Source organism: Solea senegalensis, unplaced genomic scaffold (genome assembly GCF_019176455.1).
Source record: "Solea senegalensis isolate Sse05_10M unplaced genomic scaffold, IFAPA_SoseM_1 scf7180000013226, whole genome shotgun sequence".
In the NCBI taxonomy this organism is placed as follows: Eukaryota; Metazoa; Chordata; class Actinopteri; order Pleuronectiformes; family Soleidae; genus Solea; species Solea senegalensis.
In genome coordinates, this window is record NW_025320780.1 from 115,145 (window position 1) to 135,380 (window position 20,236).

Below are 20,236 nucleotides of genomic sequence, written 5' to 3' on the forward strand. Positions count from 1 at the left end.
ATAATATTATCACACTGTTCTCATTTCATTCAATTCTTTTAGTGAAAGATTGACTTTGGGGGGGGGGTTTAATCTCACCTGGAGACAAAAGTCAAGGCCAAGTGAGACTAAATGCCTCCCTCTGTCATCACCACACTCTTGCACTCATTACACACACACACACACACACTCATGTGTGTAATTGTAGCTGCAGATAGTTTTTTTTGTTGTTGCGTGCAGGTAATCCCTCCCTCTCTCTGCCTGCAGGTATGTGGGTGTTGGTCTGAGGAGGAACTGCTCTGGGTGTGCGTCTGTCACACCCACTGCAAGCATGAGACGGAGCAGCATGTCGAACCATTTTCCTCCCACTGAGGCATGAACAAGTCACATTGTTCCACTCTTTTTTTTTTTTTTCTTTTCCATTCCACCAGAGGTGCATGCGACTCCCACCACCCACCTTCAACAGAAATAGTGCACATTCGTGTTTTGTCTTCACACAAACACGCACACACGCCTCCCCGTGACACAGTGTGTGCATGCATTCTACTTTTGATTGTAATCTGTTTTTCTGGCAGCGGCTGAAGTTTACATTTCTTTCTCTCACACACACACACACACACACACACAGCTCTGCTCCTCCAGGATGCCACAAAGGTCATTTTACAGGGCGTTACGCTGATCACGTCTGATAAAGATAAAGTATTTTACTCCATCACTCCACAACTGTCAAGCGCTCTTATCCATAGCAATTAAATAATAATGAGACACATGATGAATCGACTGACTACTGTATTATTGCAGTCGCTGCTATCACAGTGTGTTATTTTTTCCACTGGTACAACATGTAAAACTACTCTGCTTCACTTATTCGGATCAGACCTCTCATTTTAGGAGGTTTATACAAACAAATAGTGACAAAGTACGGAAACTTGTGCTTGTCATAGCCGCACAAACAATACGAGTTAAGTGTTAATGACGGTGATGATATCCAGACATGGAGCAGACTAGTTCTGCCACATTCCTCAGGGGATCGTATTTAATGGAAACACAGTGAATGCTTTATAATGTCATGTTTTTTTGTTGTGCAGCGTGGAGCTGATGGAGACATCAGGTTTTACTGCAGGACTGTTAATAAACACAGGTGCACGTGTAGTTTATGGACTTTAAAGAGTCTCTTTCAGAGTTTTATAACCTGTGTCCCAATCATGTTTCTTTCAAACAGAACACACTGCTGGAGGAAAATGAGATGACCAACGACTGGTAGAATGCCTGCATGCAGGAAAAGGCTGTTAGAATATGAAGAGAGAGTAAGTGGAACAGGTCCGCCCGGTATCTTTTACCAGGGACACACCTGCTGGCCTGGGAGGAGCTGAGACAGGTGGACTCTCCTTAACTTCACTGAGGAAGAGAGACGGACGCTACAGGAGACGAGAAGGGGTGAGAGGACAAGGAGAGAGGAGAGGAGTTGGAAGATACACAGTCAGACTCAGATTACGCTGACGGGCCTGAACAAGTGTCCCAACATGTCGAAGAACAAGGAATACAGCTCTGTAAAGATCAGCAAGTGAGTTCCTGTGGGTGTGTGTGTGTGTGTGTCATGTTTTCTAGTCTTATGTCACTGTGTCTTGTCTTCCTCAACTGTGTGTGGTTCATGCAGCATGCGGCGGCATTTAAACACCATGATTCCATGTTTGCACTGAACAGACGGCGACAATAACAACGGATCACAGGAATCAGGTGTCATTTGAAAGCGGCCGTGACCCGCACTGTTGGAAGACAACATTCTTCTTGTCATGAGGGTCTTTTAGAACGTGACTGAGTCCTCCTCTCATGTGAAACCGTGTCGCCGCTGTTTACTTAGATAAACCCCGTGTTATTGTAAGTGCTGAGTCTGTGTTATTAGCTGTCGTTCTGTAAACTCACCTGATTAACGTGACCTGACCACATATTTTCATTTGAGGGCGTTTATTGTTCATGTTGTAGGCCACTGCTGTGACTCATTATTAGCTGTCAGGTCATGAGTGAGCCTTTAATGCTGTAGTATCGCTCATGTGGCGTGCTGCTGTCACTGTCATGCAGAGAGTTGGCTTTGGGCGAGGACCCGAGTTGATGATTGCCGCAGTCAATGATGTTTTATGAAGTTTAACATGGCAGTAAATGTGCACACTCCCACCAGTGTGACATTGTGAAACCTGGACCCCACTCCCCTCTTTACTGTGACTAAGCAGGTCCATTGAAGATAGTGACAGAGAGAAGTGAGGGAGTGGCAGGGCAGGGTCTCTCTCTCTTGGTCTCTGTGTCTCTGTCACTGCAGCCGCTCGGCGTGTTTGTCTTCATCAGCACAGCCTCAACTCTTGACTTTGAATGGAAGTGAGTGAGTGAGTGAGTGAGTGAGTGAGTGAGTGAGTCAGGGACAAACCTGCATGCACTGGTTTTGATACGTGGTTCAATTATTTGTGACTGGGGAGAAAAACCTGCCCGACACGAATGAAGACTCTCCTTGTGTGTGATATTTGCAGCAGAGGTGATGGAGGATGAATCCTCATCCTTTCATTAAGTGGTAATTCCACAGTGTAACAGCACTGCATTAGAAGTAAAAATAGTGGTTTGGTCCAAATATTTGCTCTCTCTAGCACACTAGCACAGATAATCTGCATATTTGATTTGGCAGAGATTTTTCTTTAAATGCCGGATGCTCTTCCTGACACAACCCTCCTATTTATCTGGACTTGGGATCAGCACAAGGAGTCTACTTGATGTGGTCCCACCTCTGGCTGGGGTCAATTTACAGTGTCCAGTTAACATTGGTACCCCAATCCAGGTGGTCCATCACCTGGCGCAGACTCAAACCAGCAACTCTTCGGATTAGATCCAGTCAAGCTCTTTCATTCGTCGTAAAAAATACATGACATAAAAATAATCAGCGGCAAATTATTATCATTAAGTTTTGATCATTAAACTAATTATCTCCAATCATTTACCTTTCATCAAGTATTAAGACCATTTGCACATTTCAGCTTTATGCAAAGAGTTCTTATTAATCTTATCTGTCACTTTGTCATGATGATGAAACAGAGACCGAGAGGAAAAACCTGAAGTATCACATTGACATAAAGCCTCATTGGATTCCTTTTCTCTTTTTCTTGATTGCACTCCACTACTGAAGAAGAACAAATAGTTTGGAAATGATTTTCTCTGCATGAATGACCACGGCACGAGGTGGAGCAAAGCTGCACAAACGTTCTGCTGAAACGCACGATCTCCATTACCATTAGTTGGATTTGTGGTCAACAGTTTTGACCTAGATCCTGTGCAGACGTGGGTGACACGTCAACTCCACTGATCTGTGCTTCAAAGACACAGAGAGACCAGACAGAGTCTAAAACCTGAAGTCTAAGCGTCACATGAGAAGGAAACAAGGCGTCGCTCATCACCTACATCATGCAGGCGCGTTACAAGACAACAGACTGGAGCAAAAGTAGAGCTTTTGTTTATGAAAACACAGACCACCAGACAGAGTGACCCTAACACCAATGAAAGCAGGTCAGGATGACCAAGTCAAACTCTTTTCTGAACAGACCTGAAAACAAGCTGAGCAGAAAGTCTGCAAATATCAGAATCTAGACGTGCCAATCTTCTTGAGTCACAATCCAGGAGACCTAATAGATGCTGTAATCACTGCAAACACGAGCCAGAAGTGATTACCTCTGTCAGCCAGGCCCACATTTCACACTCTGTCTTCTGTGGCCCACCAAAACCTTTGATATTATTCTCCATAAATGCTCAGAAAATAACATTTGCACTTTGAATCTGGCCTTTTCAATATCTTCACTGTTAAATGTCATAAAAAACATCTAGGAAACTTTGTTTCTTGCTTAGTTTATGCATTTACTTCATTGTGTGAAACTTAGAAATAGAAATGTTAATTACTCCCCCCGGTTTAGGATACAAAACAAACCACTGTATGAATTCTCTATAAAATGTAAAAATTGGTCTTAATGACAAAATTCCTCTATTTATTCATTTTCTTATCTCTTGCCTCCCTCATGGCCCAAAAAAAATAATATCATAGTGTATTAAGGCTGCATCATAATAAAAGGAAGTGAGGAAGTGTTTAAGGCACTAGGTTAACAGAACTACGCCCGTGTGTAGTTTATTGCCTAAAGAGGCATAAAAAGAAAATATTCCAAGAACAACTAACTCAAATATGTTCTTACTTCATCACTGGCAGCAATAGAAAAAGACACAGTGGAGTCATCTTCCTCTTGCACCTTACTACAAGGCGAGCCATAATGTCTGAGTGTCTTGATAAGAGCTTCCTGTGAGCAGGAATGTCTCTGTCCCTCACCGACAGCATTCCTCTGGGTTAGAAAGGAGGCGACACTCCCCCCTCAGCAATGTGTCCCTTGGGTCTCGATCTCGGGTGTGTCACGGTGAATAGTTGGCTTTCATTTGGTGTCGCAGAGTTTGACAGAACAAACAGCTCAGAGGAGCACAAACAGGTCCGCGGACGGTGCTCATGGGTGACACGGGCCGTGATGCGATGAGCCAGGAATGTGAAGGAAACATGTTTTGTGTGAAACGCTGACACCGTCACGTTCTTTCATTGACTAATGTGTCATTAGGCCGAGAGGAGAATGGTGGCCTTGTGTTCGAGACTAATTCAGGTTGAACCACAAAGGCAGCTGGTTTACTATGAGTAAACAGTGTAGCCCCAATAATGATTGAGTGTGTGTAACTTTCAAACATCAGCAAATGTCTGAGAGGAGTTCACACAATGGTGATTAAAGCCGTCGGCTCCACACGACCCCCTCTGTGTCTTCTTGTCAGGTTCAGAGTCTGGTGTCACTGCCCATCGTCTTGGCTGAAAAGCACTAAAACAACCATGAAAAGTTTCCTCCTAAATCTCATAGACCTGAGACGAGAGAAGACATGTCAGCGTCTCTGTCGCTCACAAACGTTAAATAGTGATGTTGAGTGAGATGCTGATCTTTAGAAATCAGTGCAGTTGACTGATGGCAGATATTTTTGGACAATACTCTTTTATTCCCCTCCGTCTGATAAATGACACATTTATAGTGCTTCATTTAAAGCTTATTTGGTTATTAAAGAATACACACGGTTTATTTCATCTGCAGTGCACGTATAATGTATGTAAGTAAATTCTAACTCTGTATGAAACAGACAAACAAAAATCTTAGCAGCATTTATCAAGTTTCTTTGAGCAAAATCGTGTAATAATAATTAAACAATACTCTGCTAATGCTGATGATTAAGCAAATGATTTGGTCGACAATAATTCACATTATGTAGTTTTTCTGTGTTAAATTCAAAGACAGTTTGCAGAAAACATTCAGCTTTTGAAATACAACACACTTTATATCACAATAGTAGAGTTAAAATGAGGGTAGTAATACATATAATACCACACTAGCTACTGTGTAGCTACTTTTATTTTTATAATTAGCCTGCATTTATGTCTGCAAATATTTTTGTTTTCTTCTCGTAAAATGATGAAACTTGAAAGTTTAGGGTTAACTGCTGTAGAAACCAGCTCATACCTCAGGCTCCACCTTTTCTTGACTGACTCTATAATTCTTGTGCTCTAAAGGTATTTGAACACAAATATGTTTTAGAAATCTTTCACAAACAAGCTCTAGTTACCGTAACAAGAATAGTTAACAAGAATAAATAATCCAGTATTTCCAAATAATGGTCATTTATTATCTTGCTGTCACATTATCTTTAAGTCACTAAGTTCACTTCCTCTTATAATGAGTAGACGAAATAAACCATCGTCACCACATGGCCAAACACTGTTTGCCTCTCTCCTCAGTTTGCATCCACACCTGAGCTATTCTCTGTCACCTGTCCAGATGACCTTGCATTGTCTTCAAGTGTAAACTGTTCATGTGCAGAGTCGTCATATTTATCTGTGTGTTGTTGTCTTCTTACCCAGGTTCCAGGCCCAGGACCTGGCCATGCTGATCGCTCGCATGCAGAAGAACGCAGACCGAGTGGAGAAGAACATCTTGAGAGCGGAGGAGCTGCTGCTCGAGGTAAACGGGCTTTTATGACTGAACATTATGCAAGGAATCATTAACATGTCATTTCTGTGACAGAAAAGTGTGAAAAAGTACCCACAATGAGCCCAGTTTTTCATTTACATACAGTATACAGCTCACTGTAATCCATTTTGTCCTCGTATGTATGCAAATATGGATCTTGTCATTGCACAATCATCCGGAAACATCAAACCAATAACGCAGGACGGCTGCACCATTAATCACAACATATTGGAAATCACAAATGTAGAAAATACAGACAAAGTTTACAAAAAAAGCACTCTGTGTCTCTAAAACTGTATTAAATCAAGAAAATAAAAGCTGTTTATGTACAAGAATTGGCTCAATGAGACAATACAAAGCTTAAATATAAAGATGAATAAAAGAATATGAGTATATATGAATATACAGTATGATCATGAGCAAAACAGCATGGTGGGAAATCTTGCTGGAGACGACAAAAGTCAAATGTATATCATTTTATTGTGAAAATAACAGATAACACATATGAACAATCATAATATCTGTCAAAAAGAATTGCAACTGGATTTCTTGACCATATTTTGCAGCTCTGCAATGCAGTGGGACATTGTTTTCAGTTATTAGATTATAGAACAGACAGCATGGACGTGTGTAGGACACGGACAGTGACACTTGTCTCTGTGTAGGACACTGAGCGTGAAAGGAAGAACCAGCAGCTGATCCATCAGAAGATCAACGCCGAGAACCTGACGGAGGCCGAGGGGCTGCTGAAGGACCTCTTCATGGACGTGGACAAAGCCAAGAGGCTGCAGCACCCTCAGGCTCATGAGATTGACAAAGAGTGAGTTTACACGTGTATATCACACATGAATTAAAACACACATTAAAAAATACCAACATTGGTATGCATGCCAGCAGCAGACACACCTGCAACTCTATCCATCATCACCCTCCACTGAGATATGATCACCACTCACTCTCACTCGCACAATAAAACCTGTCACTGTTCTTCTCCACCTGTCAACTGTGTCACTCTGTGGCTTTGATTGTTTTGATTTCAGCGTGAACAACCTCCACGTCCGCTGGGCCAAAGACTGCGCCACCTACAGGGAACTGTACGACCAGGTGCAGGACCTGGAACTGGCACCCAAGATCCGCTGGAGTTCTCTGCTGGATGAAAAACTGGTCAGATCATACACAACGTTTAAGTTTGATGTCTATACGTTGGCCACGTGTGTGTAACAACATCACGGATGTTTATTTGTTCTGTATTATTTGTAATTTAACTCTGTATCTTTAAATGATGGCGTCTCACTTGTGAAAACTAGAAAACGACAAACTAGAGGCATTCGAAACAACATGGTATTTTTATGGAGGCGACGTGCCCCACATACTGTTTACCTACACTGTTCAGAACCATAATCATTTATTATCAACTCCCAGGGGAAACTGGGTGTGTTATATTTGCTCCTTCAGAAATGAAAGAACACTCAGGAATAGAAAAATAATGACTAAAATATTCAAATATTTATATAATATTATTTAACACAGTTAAAATGGATTAAACAGTTGCTGTCAAAGCCACAGGTTTTTTAAGAGCATAATTATTCAAGTAGCAGCATTGATTTTTTCTTTCTTTTTTTTTTTTACACATGTATGTATTATGCCATCTTTTAAAAGTCATAAATAAAGTGTCACATCAACTCAACTAAACTTCTCTTCATCTTCATACCAATAAAGTGAGTTTCTTCCTCTTTCATCTGCTGTGTTTTTACAGAAACAGTTAGACACGGAGGCGTACGGCCCTAAACTGTCTGACGTAGAGAAGCAGATTGCCGCTCACAACATTCTGCACCAGGAGATCGAGGCGTACAACGCTCAGCTGCAGCCCGGCTCCACCACCTCACAGGTAACGGCACACAACAACAACAACAACAACAACAACAACACTATTGTTCGTTCTGTTCATTCATTTGTTTGCTTGTTAGGAGCAATACGCCGCCGTCAAGGACAAATATGCAAAGCTTTTAGTAAGTGGTGTTCATTTTGCTTTCTTCTGCAGACTGTGCCGTGGTCACAGACACATACATGCCCGTCTAGAGTCTGTACTTCAACATGATTCGTGTGTGTTTTGCAGGAAAAATCCCAGCAGAGGCGAAGCTCTCTGGCCTCCCTGTACGAGTACATGCAGGGCTGCAGTAAGGAGCTGGTCTACCTGTCTGGTCAGCAGGAGAGGATCCTGCAGAGAGACTGGAGCGACCGCATGGTCGACCCCCCGAGTGTCCGCATGGAGTATGAGGTGAAGGGCCAGTGTGGCGATTTTCCCACCCATCAAATAGAATAGACGTTTAAGTTTGATTAAATGGCTACATGTGTTTTTAAAGCCTGGAAACAACACTAGGGATTTTCATTTGTTCTTATAATCTGTTATTATTTGTATCTTCTTCTCTTGGCTCTGTGTCTTTAAATCTTTAAAATAATGGTGTCTTGTAAACTAGTTTGTGTCTGGCACTAGAAAACTACAGACTAGAAGCATGAGAAACAACATGGTATTTTTACGACTACAAAAGTTCTACCATAATATGACAGAGGAAGAAAAACGTTGTCAGCTTGCCTTCCAGCACAACCCTGTTTTACCAGCTAGGGAGCCAACAGGTATAACCAGTATAGTACATAGAACAGCTCAGCTCAGTATATTGCATACTTAGTCTTTAGTTACTGTGGAATTTTGATTTGAATACTTAAACATTCAGTGTTTTACCTCAGCTTCTCCCCCTCCCCTTCCCTTCTTCACCTCTCACCCATTCCTCACACACGCAGTGACAGCTCTCACCTTCTACCTGATATTGGATTTTCAATAAGTTATGTATATCTGTCTTTTAAAGTAGCAAATACCTGAGTCCAGGTTTTTAATCCAGAAAAATTGGAGCTGTGAAGTGCAGAAACAGCAGCAGTAGGTGTGTGTTCCTTATATGGACATCCTGGGTGTGTGTGTCTTTATAGGTCACATATTCAGGCTTTAAAAAAATGTGTTTTCTTCGTTGTCTTATGTGTTGTTGAGTCATAGTTATGATTCATATCACATTTGTATAGTAAAGTAGAAATAATTGTGCAGACGTCACAAAATAGAGGGTTTTTCTTTTATTTTTGATCATAAAAACGAAGTGAACACGTTTTGCTCAGGTGTGTTTATATAGCTGGTCAAAATTATTATTTTTTTCATCAGATTGCCGATAGGTTGTGCTGAAAAACGGATATGAGACACTCAAAATTGCACATTCTTATACCGTATGTGTAATGGACATAGTAATGGAAAAAAGCAGCTGAAATGCTCTGTGTTCTAAGGATTAAATACTGGATAATCATGGATATGAGGTGCCTTTTGAGACTGGCTCCAATGAAGATTTATTTATATTTAAAAGTCACACATCAATTTAAAGTCCCTCTTTATGTGTTTTTCCAGAAATTCAAAAACAATGGCCTGCTCGCGCATGAAAGTGAGATCAACCAGCTGCAGGATGAAGGAGATCGTCTGGTTCAAAGGAATCATCCTGGCACGCCCACGATAAAGGTACACTGCGTCTGTCAGACGTGAGGACAGACACAGTGAACAACGCTGAGCTGAGTTCTCTTTGTTATTCTCCCTCAGACACACAGAGACTCAGTGCAGAACGAGTGGCAGGCCTTTCTCAACCTGTGCCTCGCACAAGAAACACACCTGGACAACATTGAAGATTATAAGAAGGTACGGGAGCTGTGACGACACCAAACTGTGACTTCATCTTCATGATGTTCTGTTAGATGTTTGTTGATGTGCGTCCGTGTGTTCTGTGCAGTTCCAGCTCGATGCCGAGACCCTGTCTGAGTCACTGGAGAGACTCAATTCCACCCTGGACCCAAAGTCCACGGCCAACAAAAGCAACCATGAAATCCTGTTTGCCCTGGAGGTAAAGCACTGTTTTATGATGTCATGTTTGAATGACAACAAAAACAACAGAGTCCGTCGCAAACCTAATGCTGATCGGTATGGTCACTAACATAACGTCAGTGTGTAAAACGATCGAGATTAATGCCAGATAATATATTAGAAGAAACCAGTGAATTATTTTTTTAAACGTGTAAACATTTAAATTCATAATAAACAGCACAGACATTATATTGTTTATGTTGTCAGACATTAATCCTGAGAATTACAGGCTTTTAGATACACAACATTCAGCATGGGAGCAAAACGGTTAAAAAAAGAATTAAGCAATATCAACACGAGAGAGTCTGCTGTCGTACGGCTGTGATGAAACTTAAATTTGAAACTTGAAAACGAAAAGTTATGATATGATTTCTTGTCATACGGCTTATCAACACAAACAATCAGCATATACACTACTTTGATTCATGTACATTTGTGTGTATGTTTTCATTGATTGTGCGACAGAAAGTGTCTGTTGAGAGTTGTTTGTATGAATCTGTCGAGTTCATGTGAAAACACAGTGGTACTGCTGCTGCGTCTCACTATTACATTTATGTTTTTCATGTATTCAGATTCAGTGTCACTTTTATGTAATATTTCTGGTAGAACGTCAACATAATTATCTTTCTGTCACTCGTTTCTCCGCGGTTAAACAATATGAGGCTGAATTTTACAAAGCCGGTAAAAAGCCACTGAACCTATGAATCAGAAGGATTTGTGAGACTTTTAATTTGAAATTTCTCTAAAACTGTACAGTAAAAATGTCTGATTTGAACAGTGTGACAGTAGTCATAGATGTCCCGGACACAACATGGTCAGTCTCGTTCAGAACTTATGGAAATTTAGTTTTTTATTGCATCTCAGAGTTGAGGATTTTTTCAATTTAAAAAGTGCCAATGTGGGACTTTTAACTTGAAATCTCTCTAAAACTGTACGGTAGAATTGTTTTAATTTACAGTATGTTAGTAGTCACGGTTCAATAGAATGGAATACCTCAATCTACTTTCTCACAAGTGGTTGGCACTAACTGTTGTCCAAGAAAAATGAATGAAAAATTTAGTTGACCAGAGGACCAATGATTTTATGACTCCTCCTCTTTCCAATTCTACTGTTCAAACTAAACCTAGTTAAAAAAAAAAGTTTAGCATTTTTATTGATCTCACTTTACCTTTTTTTTTAAAAAAAAAATTGAAAATACTTACGCAACATCAAATCAAACATCAAATGAAATAAATGTATAATTGTGCAATAATATCTATTAACTGAAATGTCACTTTAAGCTGTTTGAGTAGGTTCAGAGTTTGCTGTGTGTGTGTGTGCAAAAAGTGACCTGATCAGTTCTGCAAGTTTTAATAACGACATCCAGCTCTTTTGTTGACACGCACAGTATTTGTTTAGTTTTTATAGAGGACTTTTTCAGGCACAGGTTTAGTCACTTATTTGGGACAAAGTGTCCGTCGGGAGTGAATGTGAGGTCATAAAGTCTCTGTGTAAATAGAAATAAACCTCGACTTTGGCTAACGGGTAAAAACGCTCCTCATAAAAAGTCAGAGAGTGTGTGTCTGTCTCTCTTCTGTGAGTGTGGAGGTATTAGCAGATGCCTCTTTACTGTGATAACGACACATACGTTGACGTGTCTGTGTCACATCAGTCATCGCAGCTGGAAAAAGCCTTCACATCATCACAATGTCACCTGACAGATTAATGCACAGCAGCAAAAAGAAATTGTTTATGTTACAGCCTCAGGCTTTTGTCAGTCTTTCACTAATGCATATACACACACACACACACACATTAATAAGGGTGGTGGTTACTTAGTTCTGTCACTCACAGCAAAAAGGTTTTCAAAGGAGTTTTAATCCCAGTTTGGCATGGTGACAATTTGCATATTCTCCCGAAGTGTGTGTGTGTGTGAGACATTTTAGGGTTGACTTAATGTGAAACTCTAAACTGAGCGTAGGTGTGATTATTCCATTTTTTCTCGTGTATAAAGACAGAGCATTGTTGTGCAGGAAGTCACTGATATTTCAACTATTCCTGCACTTCGCGTTAAAGTTTTGTGGCAGAAACATACGATGCAAAGCTCTTATTTAACTGTTTTAAAGCCAAAATGATATTTAAGGACGCTGGGACCCCAGAGCTTGTTTGTCTTGTTTCCTTTTTCGCCCCGCTGTCCTCTTTTGCTCTCTCTTTTGTTTAATAAACAAACAATGACACATATACACACATAGATGTAAGTATCATACATACAACACTTAGCGTAGTATAGTAGTGTAGTGTAGCACATATATATTTTACATAATACAAGGTTGAGACTGTCACCAGCTCAAATGTTTGCATTTATGGAGGAGCAGCAGCAGCAGCAGCAGCCATGACACTCTCACCTCTCTCTTTTCCAGTTATCATTCTTTGCAGAGAGGGAACGGGTCACATCGTCGGCGTTTAAACCCGAAATGAAATGCAATGGAAAACAGACAGAAATCAGAGTTTCACACTCACTTCTTAGCACAAGTGTTTTACAACAGTACAAATGAGTAAATGGGCTACGATAATCGCAATGTCAACATTTGTTCGAGGTGTTCACAGACATATGAGCAAATCTTATGTCATATGAGCTTTCATTGGTTCGTCTTGCATGTAAAACATTTGGATAAGTCAATGTCACTGTGATGAGCTTTATGAAGCTCTGTAGATATAGATCTATAGATATATGAAACTGTAACTGGAGACAACATTGCTTTGAAGCTGCTCCTGTTCATGGCAAGAGACAAACTCAGCCACCAACCATTTCTTTCTTCTCCAAGAATTGTATAAAAGAAAGAATCTGTTAACCTGAATGTATCCCCAATAGACGGGTGGTCTCATCTGATGCTTGAACTATCTGACCTTCAGGGAGATGAACCAGCAGTGAAGAGGAATGAGCAGCGCCTGGCCTTCCTCAGGGAGAGCAGCGGCAGCATCATGCCCCTGAAGCTACGACGCCTGAAGCCCAGCAAAGCCACCACCGCCGTGGCGCTGTGTGACTGGGCCGACGAGGAGGTAAAGGATCAGGAGGAGTGTGGCAACGTTGTAAATACTGTAAACCTGTTGTCATCATCTTTGTTTCCTCTGCGTGTGTTCAGGACACAGTGAAGCGCGGTGAGAAGCTCACTCTGAGGTCCAACGCCGACAACAAGGACTGGGAGCTTCAGACCAGCACGGGGAAAGTCAAAACCCTTCCAGGGGCTTGTTTCGTGATCCCACCTCCTGACACTGAGGCAGTGGAGAAAGTGAACAGGTACACGATACAAACTCACAGTATCTTATCAAACACCTGAAACAGTGGAAACCGAGGTTTATGAATGTGTCTTCATCCTGTGTGTGATCAGCCTGGACAGAGAACTGAGCAACCTGAAGAGCCGTAGATCTGCTTTAATGACCTCTTTGAGGAATCCCACTGTGGAGGTGGTTCGTCCTCAGAGTGCAGGTGAGAAGAAGACACACACGTTCACACACACACGTTTGCTGCATTCCCTAACCCTTTATCTTAGCCCTTACCATCACAACTAAATGTCTAACCCTAAACCAAAAAGTCTTAACCCTTTTAAGGTGTGACAAAATGTCTTCTTTCCCGATGGTTTACAGGTTTTTTGGCCCTCACAACAATGCAACCCTCACTAGCCCTTAACCATCACAGCTAAATGCCTAACCCTAACCCATAATCTAACCCTAAACTAAACCCAATTCTAACCCTAACCCTAAAACCAGGTCTTCACCCAGAAAAAGCCCTTTAAATATGTGAGAATCAGACAAGATGTCCTCACTTTCCCCAGTGAGGACATGTTGTTCATTTAGCTTTCGTTGGTAGTAAGACATGCAGTTACATACATGTCAAAAATTCAGTTGTTTTAGGGGCGATAACAATGTTATTTTTGCTTAGCACATTTAGACACAGAGCAGAGATGACACAGCAGGAAAGGTTAAAAGAACACAGGTGTATTGCAAATAACACAGTTTTATCAAAAGAGTTTGTTTAATTCATAAACAAACAAAAAAATAGATATATTGCAAGATATCAGACCTTATTAAAAACTCTGCAAAACAAAAAGTTATCAGATATGATAAGTTTCTCAGGTAGAAGCAAACCTGAGATTTACAGGGAGTCTGTTCAAATTTTTAGAGACATAAAAACAACACTGGCTTCTCAATGTTTAGGAGAAGCTATTATTAGTACACAGTGTTTTTACCGTGTACTAATAATGACTAACTAAAGATTACTATGACAATAAAAACATAAATGTGCTAACTTTCTCTACAGTGACTCACTCACATATGGTATGTTTTGAAAAGTTTTTGTGCATTTACATCATGATTTAGAATCACATTATGGTATCACATTCTTGGCATTTAAATACAACATTAACACAGATAAATTGGATAAAAGTGGACACTGGAGATAGAATATATGACAGCCAATGCATGTACACTTCATCATCACAGCATCAACATTTGTGTTAAAAGATTGGTGTTTTTTTCATGTGGACATTGTTTTCACTCCTCAGCTGCAGTGAGAAGTGCTCCAGAAGATCCCAGAGCAGCAGAGCTCGCTAATGATTTAGACAACATCAATAGATCCCTGGACAGGGTTCAGAAAGAGATCCTGAGCCGGGTCAGAGCTCCCATTGACAACCGCAGCCCCACACAGGACCTGGCAAACAGACTACAAGAGCAAGAGGTGAACATGGACACATGAAGGCCTTAATCACACATGTTGCTGTTTCATCATCACATTTCCTTCATAAAACCTTTGTTTCATACCTCGCCCCGACAGAAATCTGCTCAGAGTGCTCGGAGGCTGGAGGCTGAGAAGGCAAGAGTCCAGAGAGAGATGGAGCCGATTGTGTCCAAGACTCCTCTGGGACCCATCGCCTCGACCCTGCCCCTGAAACTCAATACTGCCAATAACAAGCTTGATGACATTGACGCACTCATTGCTCTTTATGATAAAAAGTAAGATCATTTTGAATTGTAATTGTAACTATGCCATTTATGTAACATAATTCCTATCTGTCCAGCGTGTAAGAATTAGTGAAGGCGTGTTTCTTCTCTGTTTAATAATCTTCAAAAAGCAAAACAAATGCTCAGGCAGTTTTGTCCATTCAGGCTACTGTAGCAACATGGTAACACAAAATGGTGGCCTCTGTAGAGTAAGATCCTTGCCTGAAGTAGCCTAGACTTAAAAAGCTTATTCGAAGTCAGTTATACACTTATATAAACAGACTTATGGGTAGTTTACCTGCTACATGTGACACACTAGACCAGGGGTGTCAAACTCATTTTTGTTCAGGGGCCACATACAGCACAATTTGATCTCAAGGGGGCCGGACCAGTAAAAATAGTAAAATAATAGAATAATAACCTATGAACAACAAGAACTCCTTTGTTTTTTCTCCTTTGTTTTACATTTAATGAAGGATCATTTTACAAAACATGAAATTTCTTGAGAAATATAATTTCAACAATATCATGCCTACATTTACTATTTGCACAAACATTTAATCACGGGTATCTGGAGCATTTGACATTACGTTTAGATTAGTGTGAAATTTTAACAAATTCATCCTGTGGGCCGGATTGGACCCTCTGGCGGGCCGGTTCTGGCCCCCGGGCCGTATGTTTGACACCCCTGCACTAGACCTTTAAAATATTTTCTCTCCTTTCGCCAGAGCTACAGCCGCCATGTTCCTGGAGAAACAAATGTACAACGTGGACGGCTTTGTCTCTGGGTTTGAGGACCAGCTTTCGAAGGACGGCGTCGTTCTTGATCAGCCCAACGTCCTCCAGAGTCGCAATCAGCGTCTGCAGGTGCAGCCGCAAGACATTTCAGTCAGAGATGTGACAACACAAATGAGATTATTTTTTTTATTTATTTTTCTTTGTCTCCATCCGCCATCAAACAGGATATTTACAAGGACGTCGCTTCAAAGAAGAGCGAGTTGATCAAGTTGGGCAAAGACTTGGACCTGACGAAGCAGGCCTGCAGTTCCATGCAGCAGAGTTTCAATGAATACTGTCCTGACATCTACCGTCAGGAGACTGAGGTGAAACATCTGAAGAACCGTTTCTCAAATGTCAACAATCAGCTCCAAGATAGGTGAGGGAGGAAAATCTGCACGTATCTTTTTTATACTTCCTCTCTCAAATACTGAAGATAAGTCTGGTCTTTATTTTTGCTTTAGAGCTACTCTCCTACAGGAGGCAAACAATAAAAACCAAGATTTCCAGAATGCCTGCCAGTCACTGGATTTCTTCTTGGTCAATTTGCCCAATAATACAATCAAACCCACAGATGATGTGGCTCAGATCACAGCCAAGCAGAACTCTCAGAGGGTGAGTGGCACTGTTTTACATACATTAACACATCAACTGACTGAAACTGTTTCTGCAATGACATGATCTTACTTTGCCTTGTGTGTGTTTTTTTTTTTAATTCCATCCCATGTTTAGATAGTGGTGGAGGACATCAAGAGAAAATCAAAGGATTTGGCCCGAGTCAAGGATCTTTCACATGATCTGCAGAATGTCTTAAATGTGAGTTTGTTTTGTATGATTCTCTGTGCTTGAAGCATAAAAGCATGCTAATATTTCCACCGGTCTGTGAGGACAAAGTAACTTAGTGAAGGCGTGAACTGGGAAGTCAAGACAAGGCACTTTTATTGATAGAGTTTTCACACACAAAGGTGCTCAACAGGAACATTAAATAACAACACAGATGTATAAGAAATCAAAGCAAAGCTTATAATGCAAATCGATAACAAAGTCAATAATTAAATATTAATTAAAGAAATTTAAAGTTTAAGAGGATTAAAGTGTTTAAAGAAGTAAAAGGAGCAAAAACAAATGAGAATCTTAAGACGGTAAGAGAAATTCAAAAAAAGTAAGTAAACATATATATATACGCACGATAAATAAACACATTGATATATTAAAAACTGATTTGCATTTGTAGCTGTTTTAAAAAATACAGACAAAATGTTTATAAGATATTTAACATTTAAAAAGTGGAGCACATTTCCCAATCCAATCCCAATTTATTTCGATAGAACACTTAAAAACAATCGAGTTGACCAAAGTGCTGTTACATCGCATGAATACATGAAACAGACAGGATATGAAACAAAGTAGCTGAAAGCAGTAAAAAAAAGAACAATAAAACAATAAAACAATAAAAACGGAATGTCAAACCAATAACACACAGAAACAAAGTCAAATAATCAAAGTATATATACGTATAAAACAGTAAAACTGCCATGCTCAGGGAACGTCAAGGAGAAGAAGTTTGTTTTTAGTCGAGATTTAAAAACAGGCAGCGTGAGAGCATGATTTAGGAGCCACCACAGCAAAGGCTCCGTCTCCCCGGTGTTTTAATCTCCACCTAGTTATCACAAGAAGAGACCTTTCTGCAGTATTGATCAGAAAATGTTGTCATGCAAAGCCAAAATCTTTTATGTACAGTATCTCTGCATTCTATAGACATGAGCATTATATAAGCTTATATAAATTGGGAACAACTCTGATCATGTGGTTGTAATCATGACATCGCTATGAAGTAAAAAAAAAACTTTTAAAAATCAGTTTTTGTGTTGTATTAAGATACAGTATATGGCACATGCACAGGGTGCGTTTCATTTACTATTTACAACTCCACCGGGTTATGTGTGCACCTCCAAGTGCCAAAGCACTGTAAAAGTTTTAATATGCTGTATTTCATTCCAGGAGTACGAGGTTAAGTCAAACACTTACCGTGGCACTCTGAATGACGATGACGAAGACGATGACGACGATGATGACGACGATGAGGAACCGGTTCTAAAGAAACGTTCAACTACAACTTTAGCTCAAGCTGTACAGAGAAAGGTATAATGAACTCATAACTGCGTGACATTTTCTCAAATATTCTTAACTCTAACATTCATTTTTCCTTGTGCTTCTGCTAAAGGAGAAAGATCTGCTCAACCTCTTCTCTGCCGTATCTGCTGAGAACAACCAGCTTAACAACCAGTTGGGGATGACAAAGATCATAATGGCCAGGGTATGATGTCATTAATCATAAAAAAAAAATCAGCAATAGGCATGTTCACAGTCGCTTTTTCTAAAGTGTCCATCTTTTTCTCTTGTCCTTTTATTTCTGTACAGAATGAAGAGAAAGTCAGCCAGGTAGTTGTAAATCAGCAGTTGCAGCTACAGAGCCAGCAGAGAGACCTGGAGGCAAGTGATAGTCTGAAAAGGGAATTAAGTGAGGAGATTAATAGGCGCTTACATGCTGAAAAAGACCTGGAAACGTACCGCACAAGGTTTGTGTCTCTGAAAAACAGGAGAGGAGTGGAGAGGTTTCAAGAGAAGGAGGTGGTGCAGTACTACCGTGACCCTACAGTGGAGTTGGAACTGGAGTCCCTAAAAAAGCGGATCCATGAGGAATCATCCAAGAGGTCAAGAACCCGTTCAGAGATCGAAATTTACAACGAGAAGGTTATCAGTATGGAAACACAGCTCACGAAAGTTGAACCTAAACTGGTGACCAAGGTGCTGACTGAATATGAGAGAGACCCACAGCTGGATAAAGAGGCAGTCAGGATTAGAGAGGAGATGCGTAGGATACAAACGGAAGTACAAACTAGAGACTCCGAAACAATTCATGTGAAATCTGAGATCACAGTTCTGTCTCAGCAGAAACCAAAAATCAGGGAGAAGATTGTTAAGAAGGAAGTCGTGAGGCTTGAAAAGGACCCAGAGATGCTCAAGGGTGTTTTCATAATCCAAGGTGATATTGCGGAGGAAGAGTCCCGGTGCAAGTCCCTGAATGATACCATTTTTAGCACAAGGAGCCAGATAAACACACTAGAAAGAGTAATTCCCACCATTCAGCCCAAGATAGTCACCAAGGTGGTGAAGCAAGTCCAGCAAGACCCTGATTCAGTCGAAGAATTCAAAAAATTACGAATGGCCTTAGAAGAGGAGAAAGATGAGAATGTGATACTGATGAAGGAGTTAACCACCCTTAACTTACGTTACAGTGAAGTGGAGAGGTTCAAGCAAAAAGTTGAGGTCAAAGAGATCATCAATGAGATCTACAGGATTGACCCGGAAACAGAACTTGAGCTGGTACGTCTCAAGAAACAGCTGCAGGACTGTAGCCGAAACCGAACTAACATGGAAAAAGAAATCAACACAGTCACGACAACTGTGACCACTTTAAGAGCTCAGAAACCCAAAGTGGAGTACAAGGAGGTGACACAGGAAGTGATCAAAGAAGAGAAAAGCCCAGAGGTCGTCAGGGAATTGCAAAGGCTGAGCAACCAAGTTTCCCGTCTGCAAGTCAACTATGACACCACCCTGGAGCTGCTCTCCCACTTACGCAAGGAGAGAGATGAGCTGAAAGCTGAAAAATCCAAAGTGGAGACAAAACTAGTCACCAAAGAGATCATCAAATATGAGAACGATCCTCTTGTTGAAAAAGAGGCTGACAGACTTAGGAGAAATGTACGAGAGGAGATCCAGCAGCGCCGCAGCTTGGAGGAGTTGCTTTTTGACCTTCAGAACCAATACATTGTCCTTGAGAGGCAAAAGCCAGAAGAGAAGATCATCATGCAAGAGACGATACGTCTTCAGAAAGACCCCAAGCAGATTGTAGAGCACGAAAAGTTGAACAAGTCCCTGGATGATGAAGTGAAAACCCGCAGGAAGCTTGAGTTAGAGGTCAGACAGCTCAGAGCGCTGGTTCAAGAGAGAGAGAGCACTCTGGCTCAAATGGATGATCGTCAGAGAAAGATTCAAGTGGAGTCAGAGCTCAGGCAGATCAGAGCTCGCATTCTTGAACTGGAAAATTCTCCCGCACCTGTTGAGGAGAAGATCATTATTGAGGAGGTCCTGAAAGTGGAGAGGGATCCAAAGTTGGAAAGACTTACTGATGGTATTCGTGTTGATTTGGAGACAGAGGGCAACAATATTAGTCGAATAGAGAGAGAAATCCGAAACCTGAAGGTGAAATTGGAAATTCTGCAAAAAGAAAAGTCAGTGGAGAAGGTTGTTTACAGAGAGGTTGTCCGTGTAGAGAAAGACCCGGCTGTGGAGGCTGAAAGGGAACGTCTAAGAGACCTAGTGTCACAGGAGAGAAACCTCAGACGGGATGTGGAGGACAATGTTCAAAACATCAACATCAGAATTGCACATCTGCATACATCAAAGACTGTGACCACTCAGGAGG

At 40.9% G+C, this 20,236-nt stretch overlaps 1 protein-coding gene across 1 annotated transcript; it reads left to right on the plus strand.

Moving 5' to 3' along the window:
* Window positions 1-1,502: 1,502 nt before the first annotated feature.
* On the plus strand, window positions 1,503-20,172 carry LOC122760210 (envoplakin-like; the record flags this gene model as incomplete). The annotated part of the gene is made up of 21 exons (XM_044015301.1): window positions 1,503-1,543; window positions 5,939-6,038; window positions 6,713-6,867; window positions 7,088-7,211; window positions 7,804-7,935; window positions 8,015-8,056; window positions 8,164-8,325; window positions 9,490-9,597; window positions 9,676-9,771; window positions 9,863-9,973; window positions 12,886-13,032; window positions 13,116-13,270; window positions 13,362-13,459; window positions 14,535-14,707; window positions 14,804-14,982; window positions 15,699-15,837; window positions 15,933-16,126; window positions 16,212-16,362; window positions 17,749-17,889; window positions 17,972-18,064; window positions 18,169-20,172. Coding segments are annotated over exons 1-21 (4,545 nt in total), but the record flags the coding sequence as incomplete, so codon positions are not given.
* Window positions 20,173-20,236: the final 64 nt, after the last annotated feature.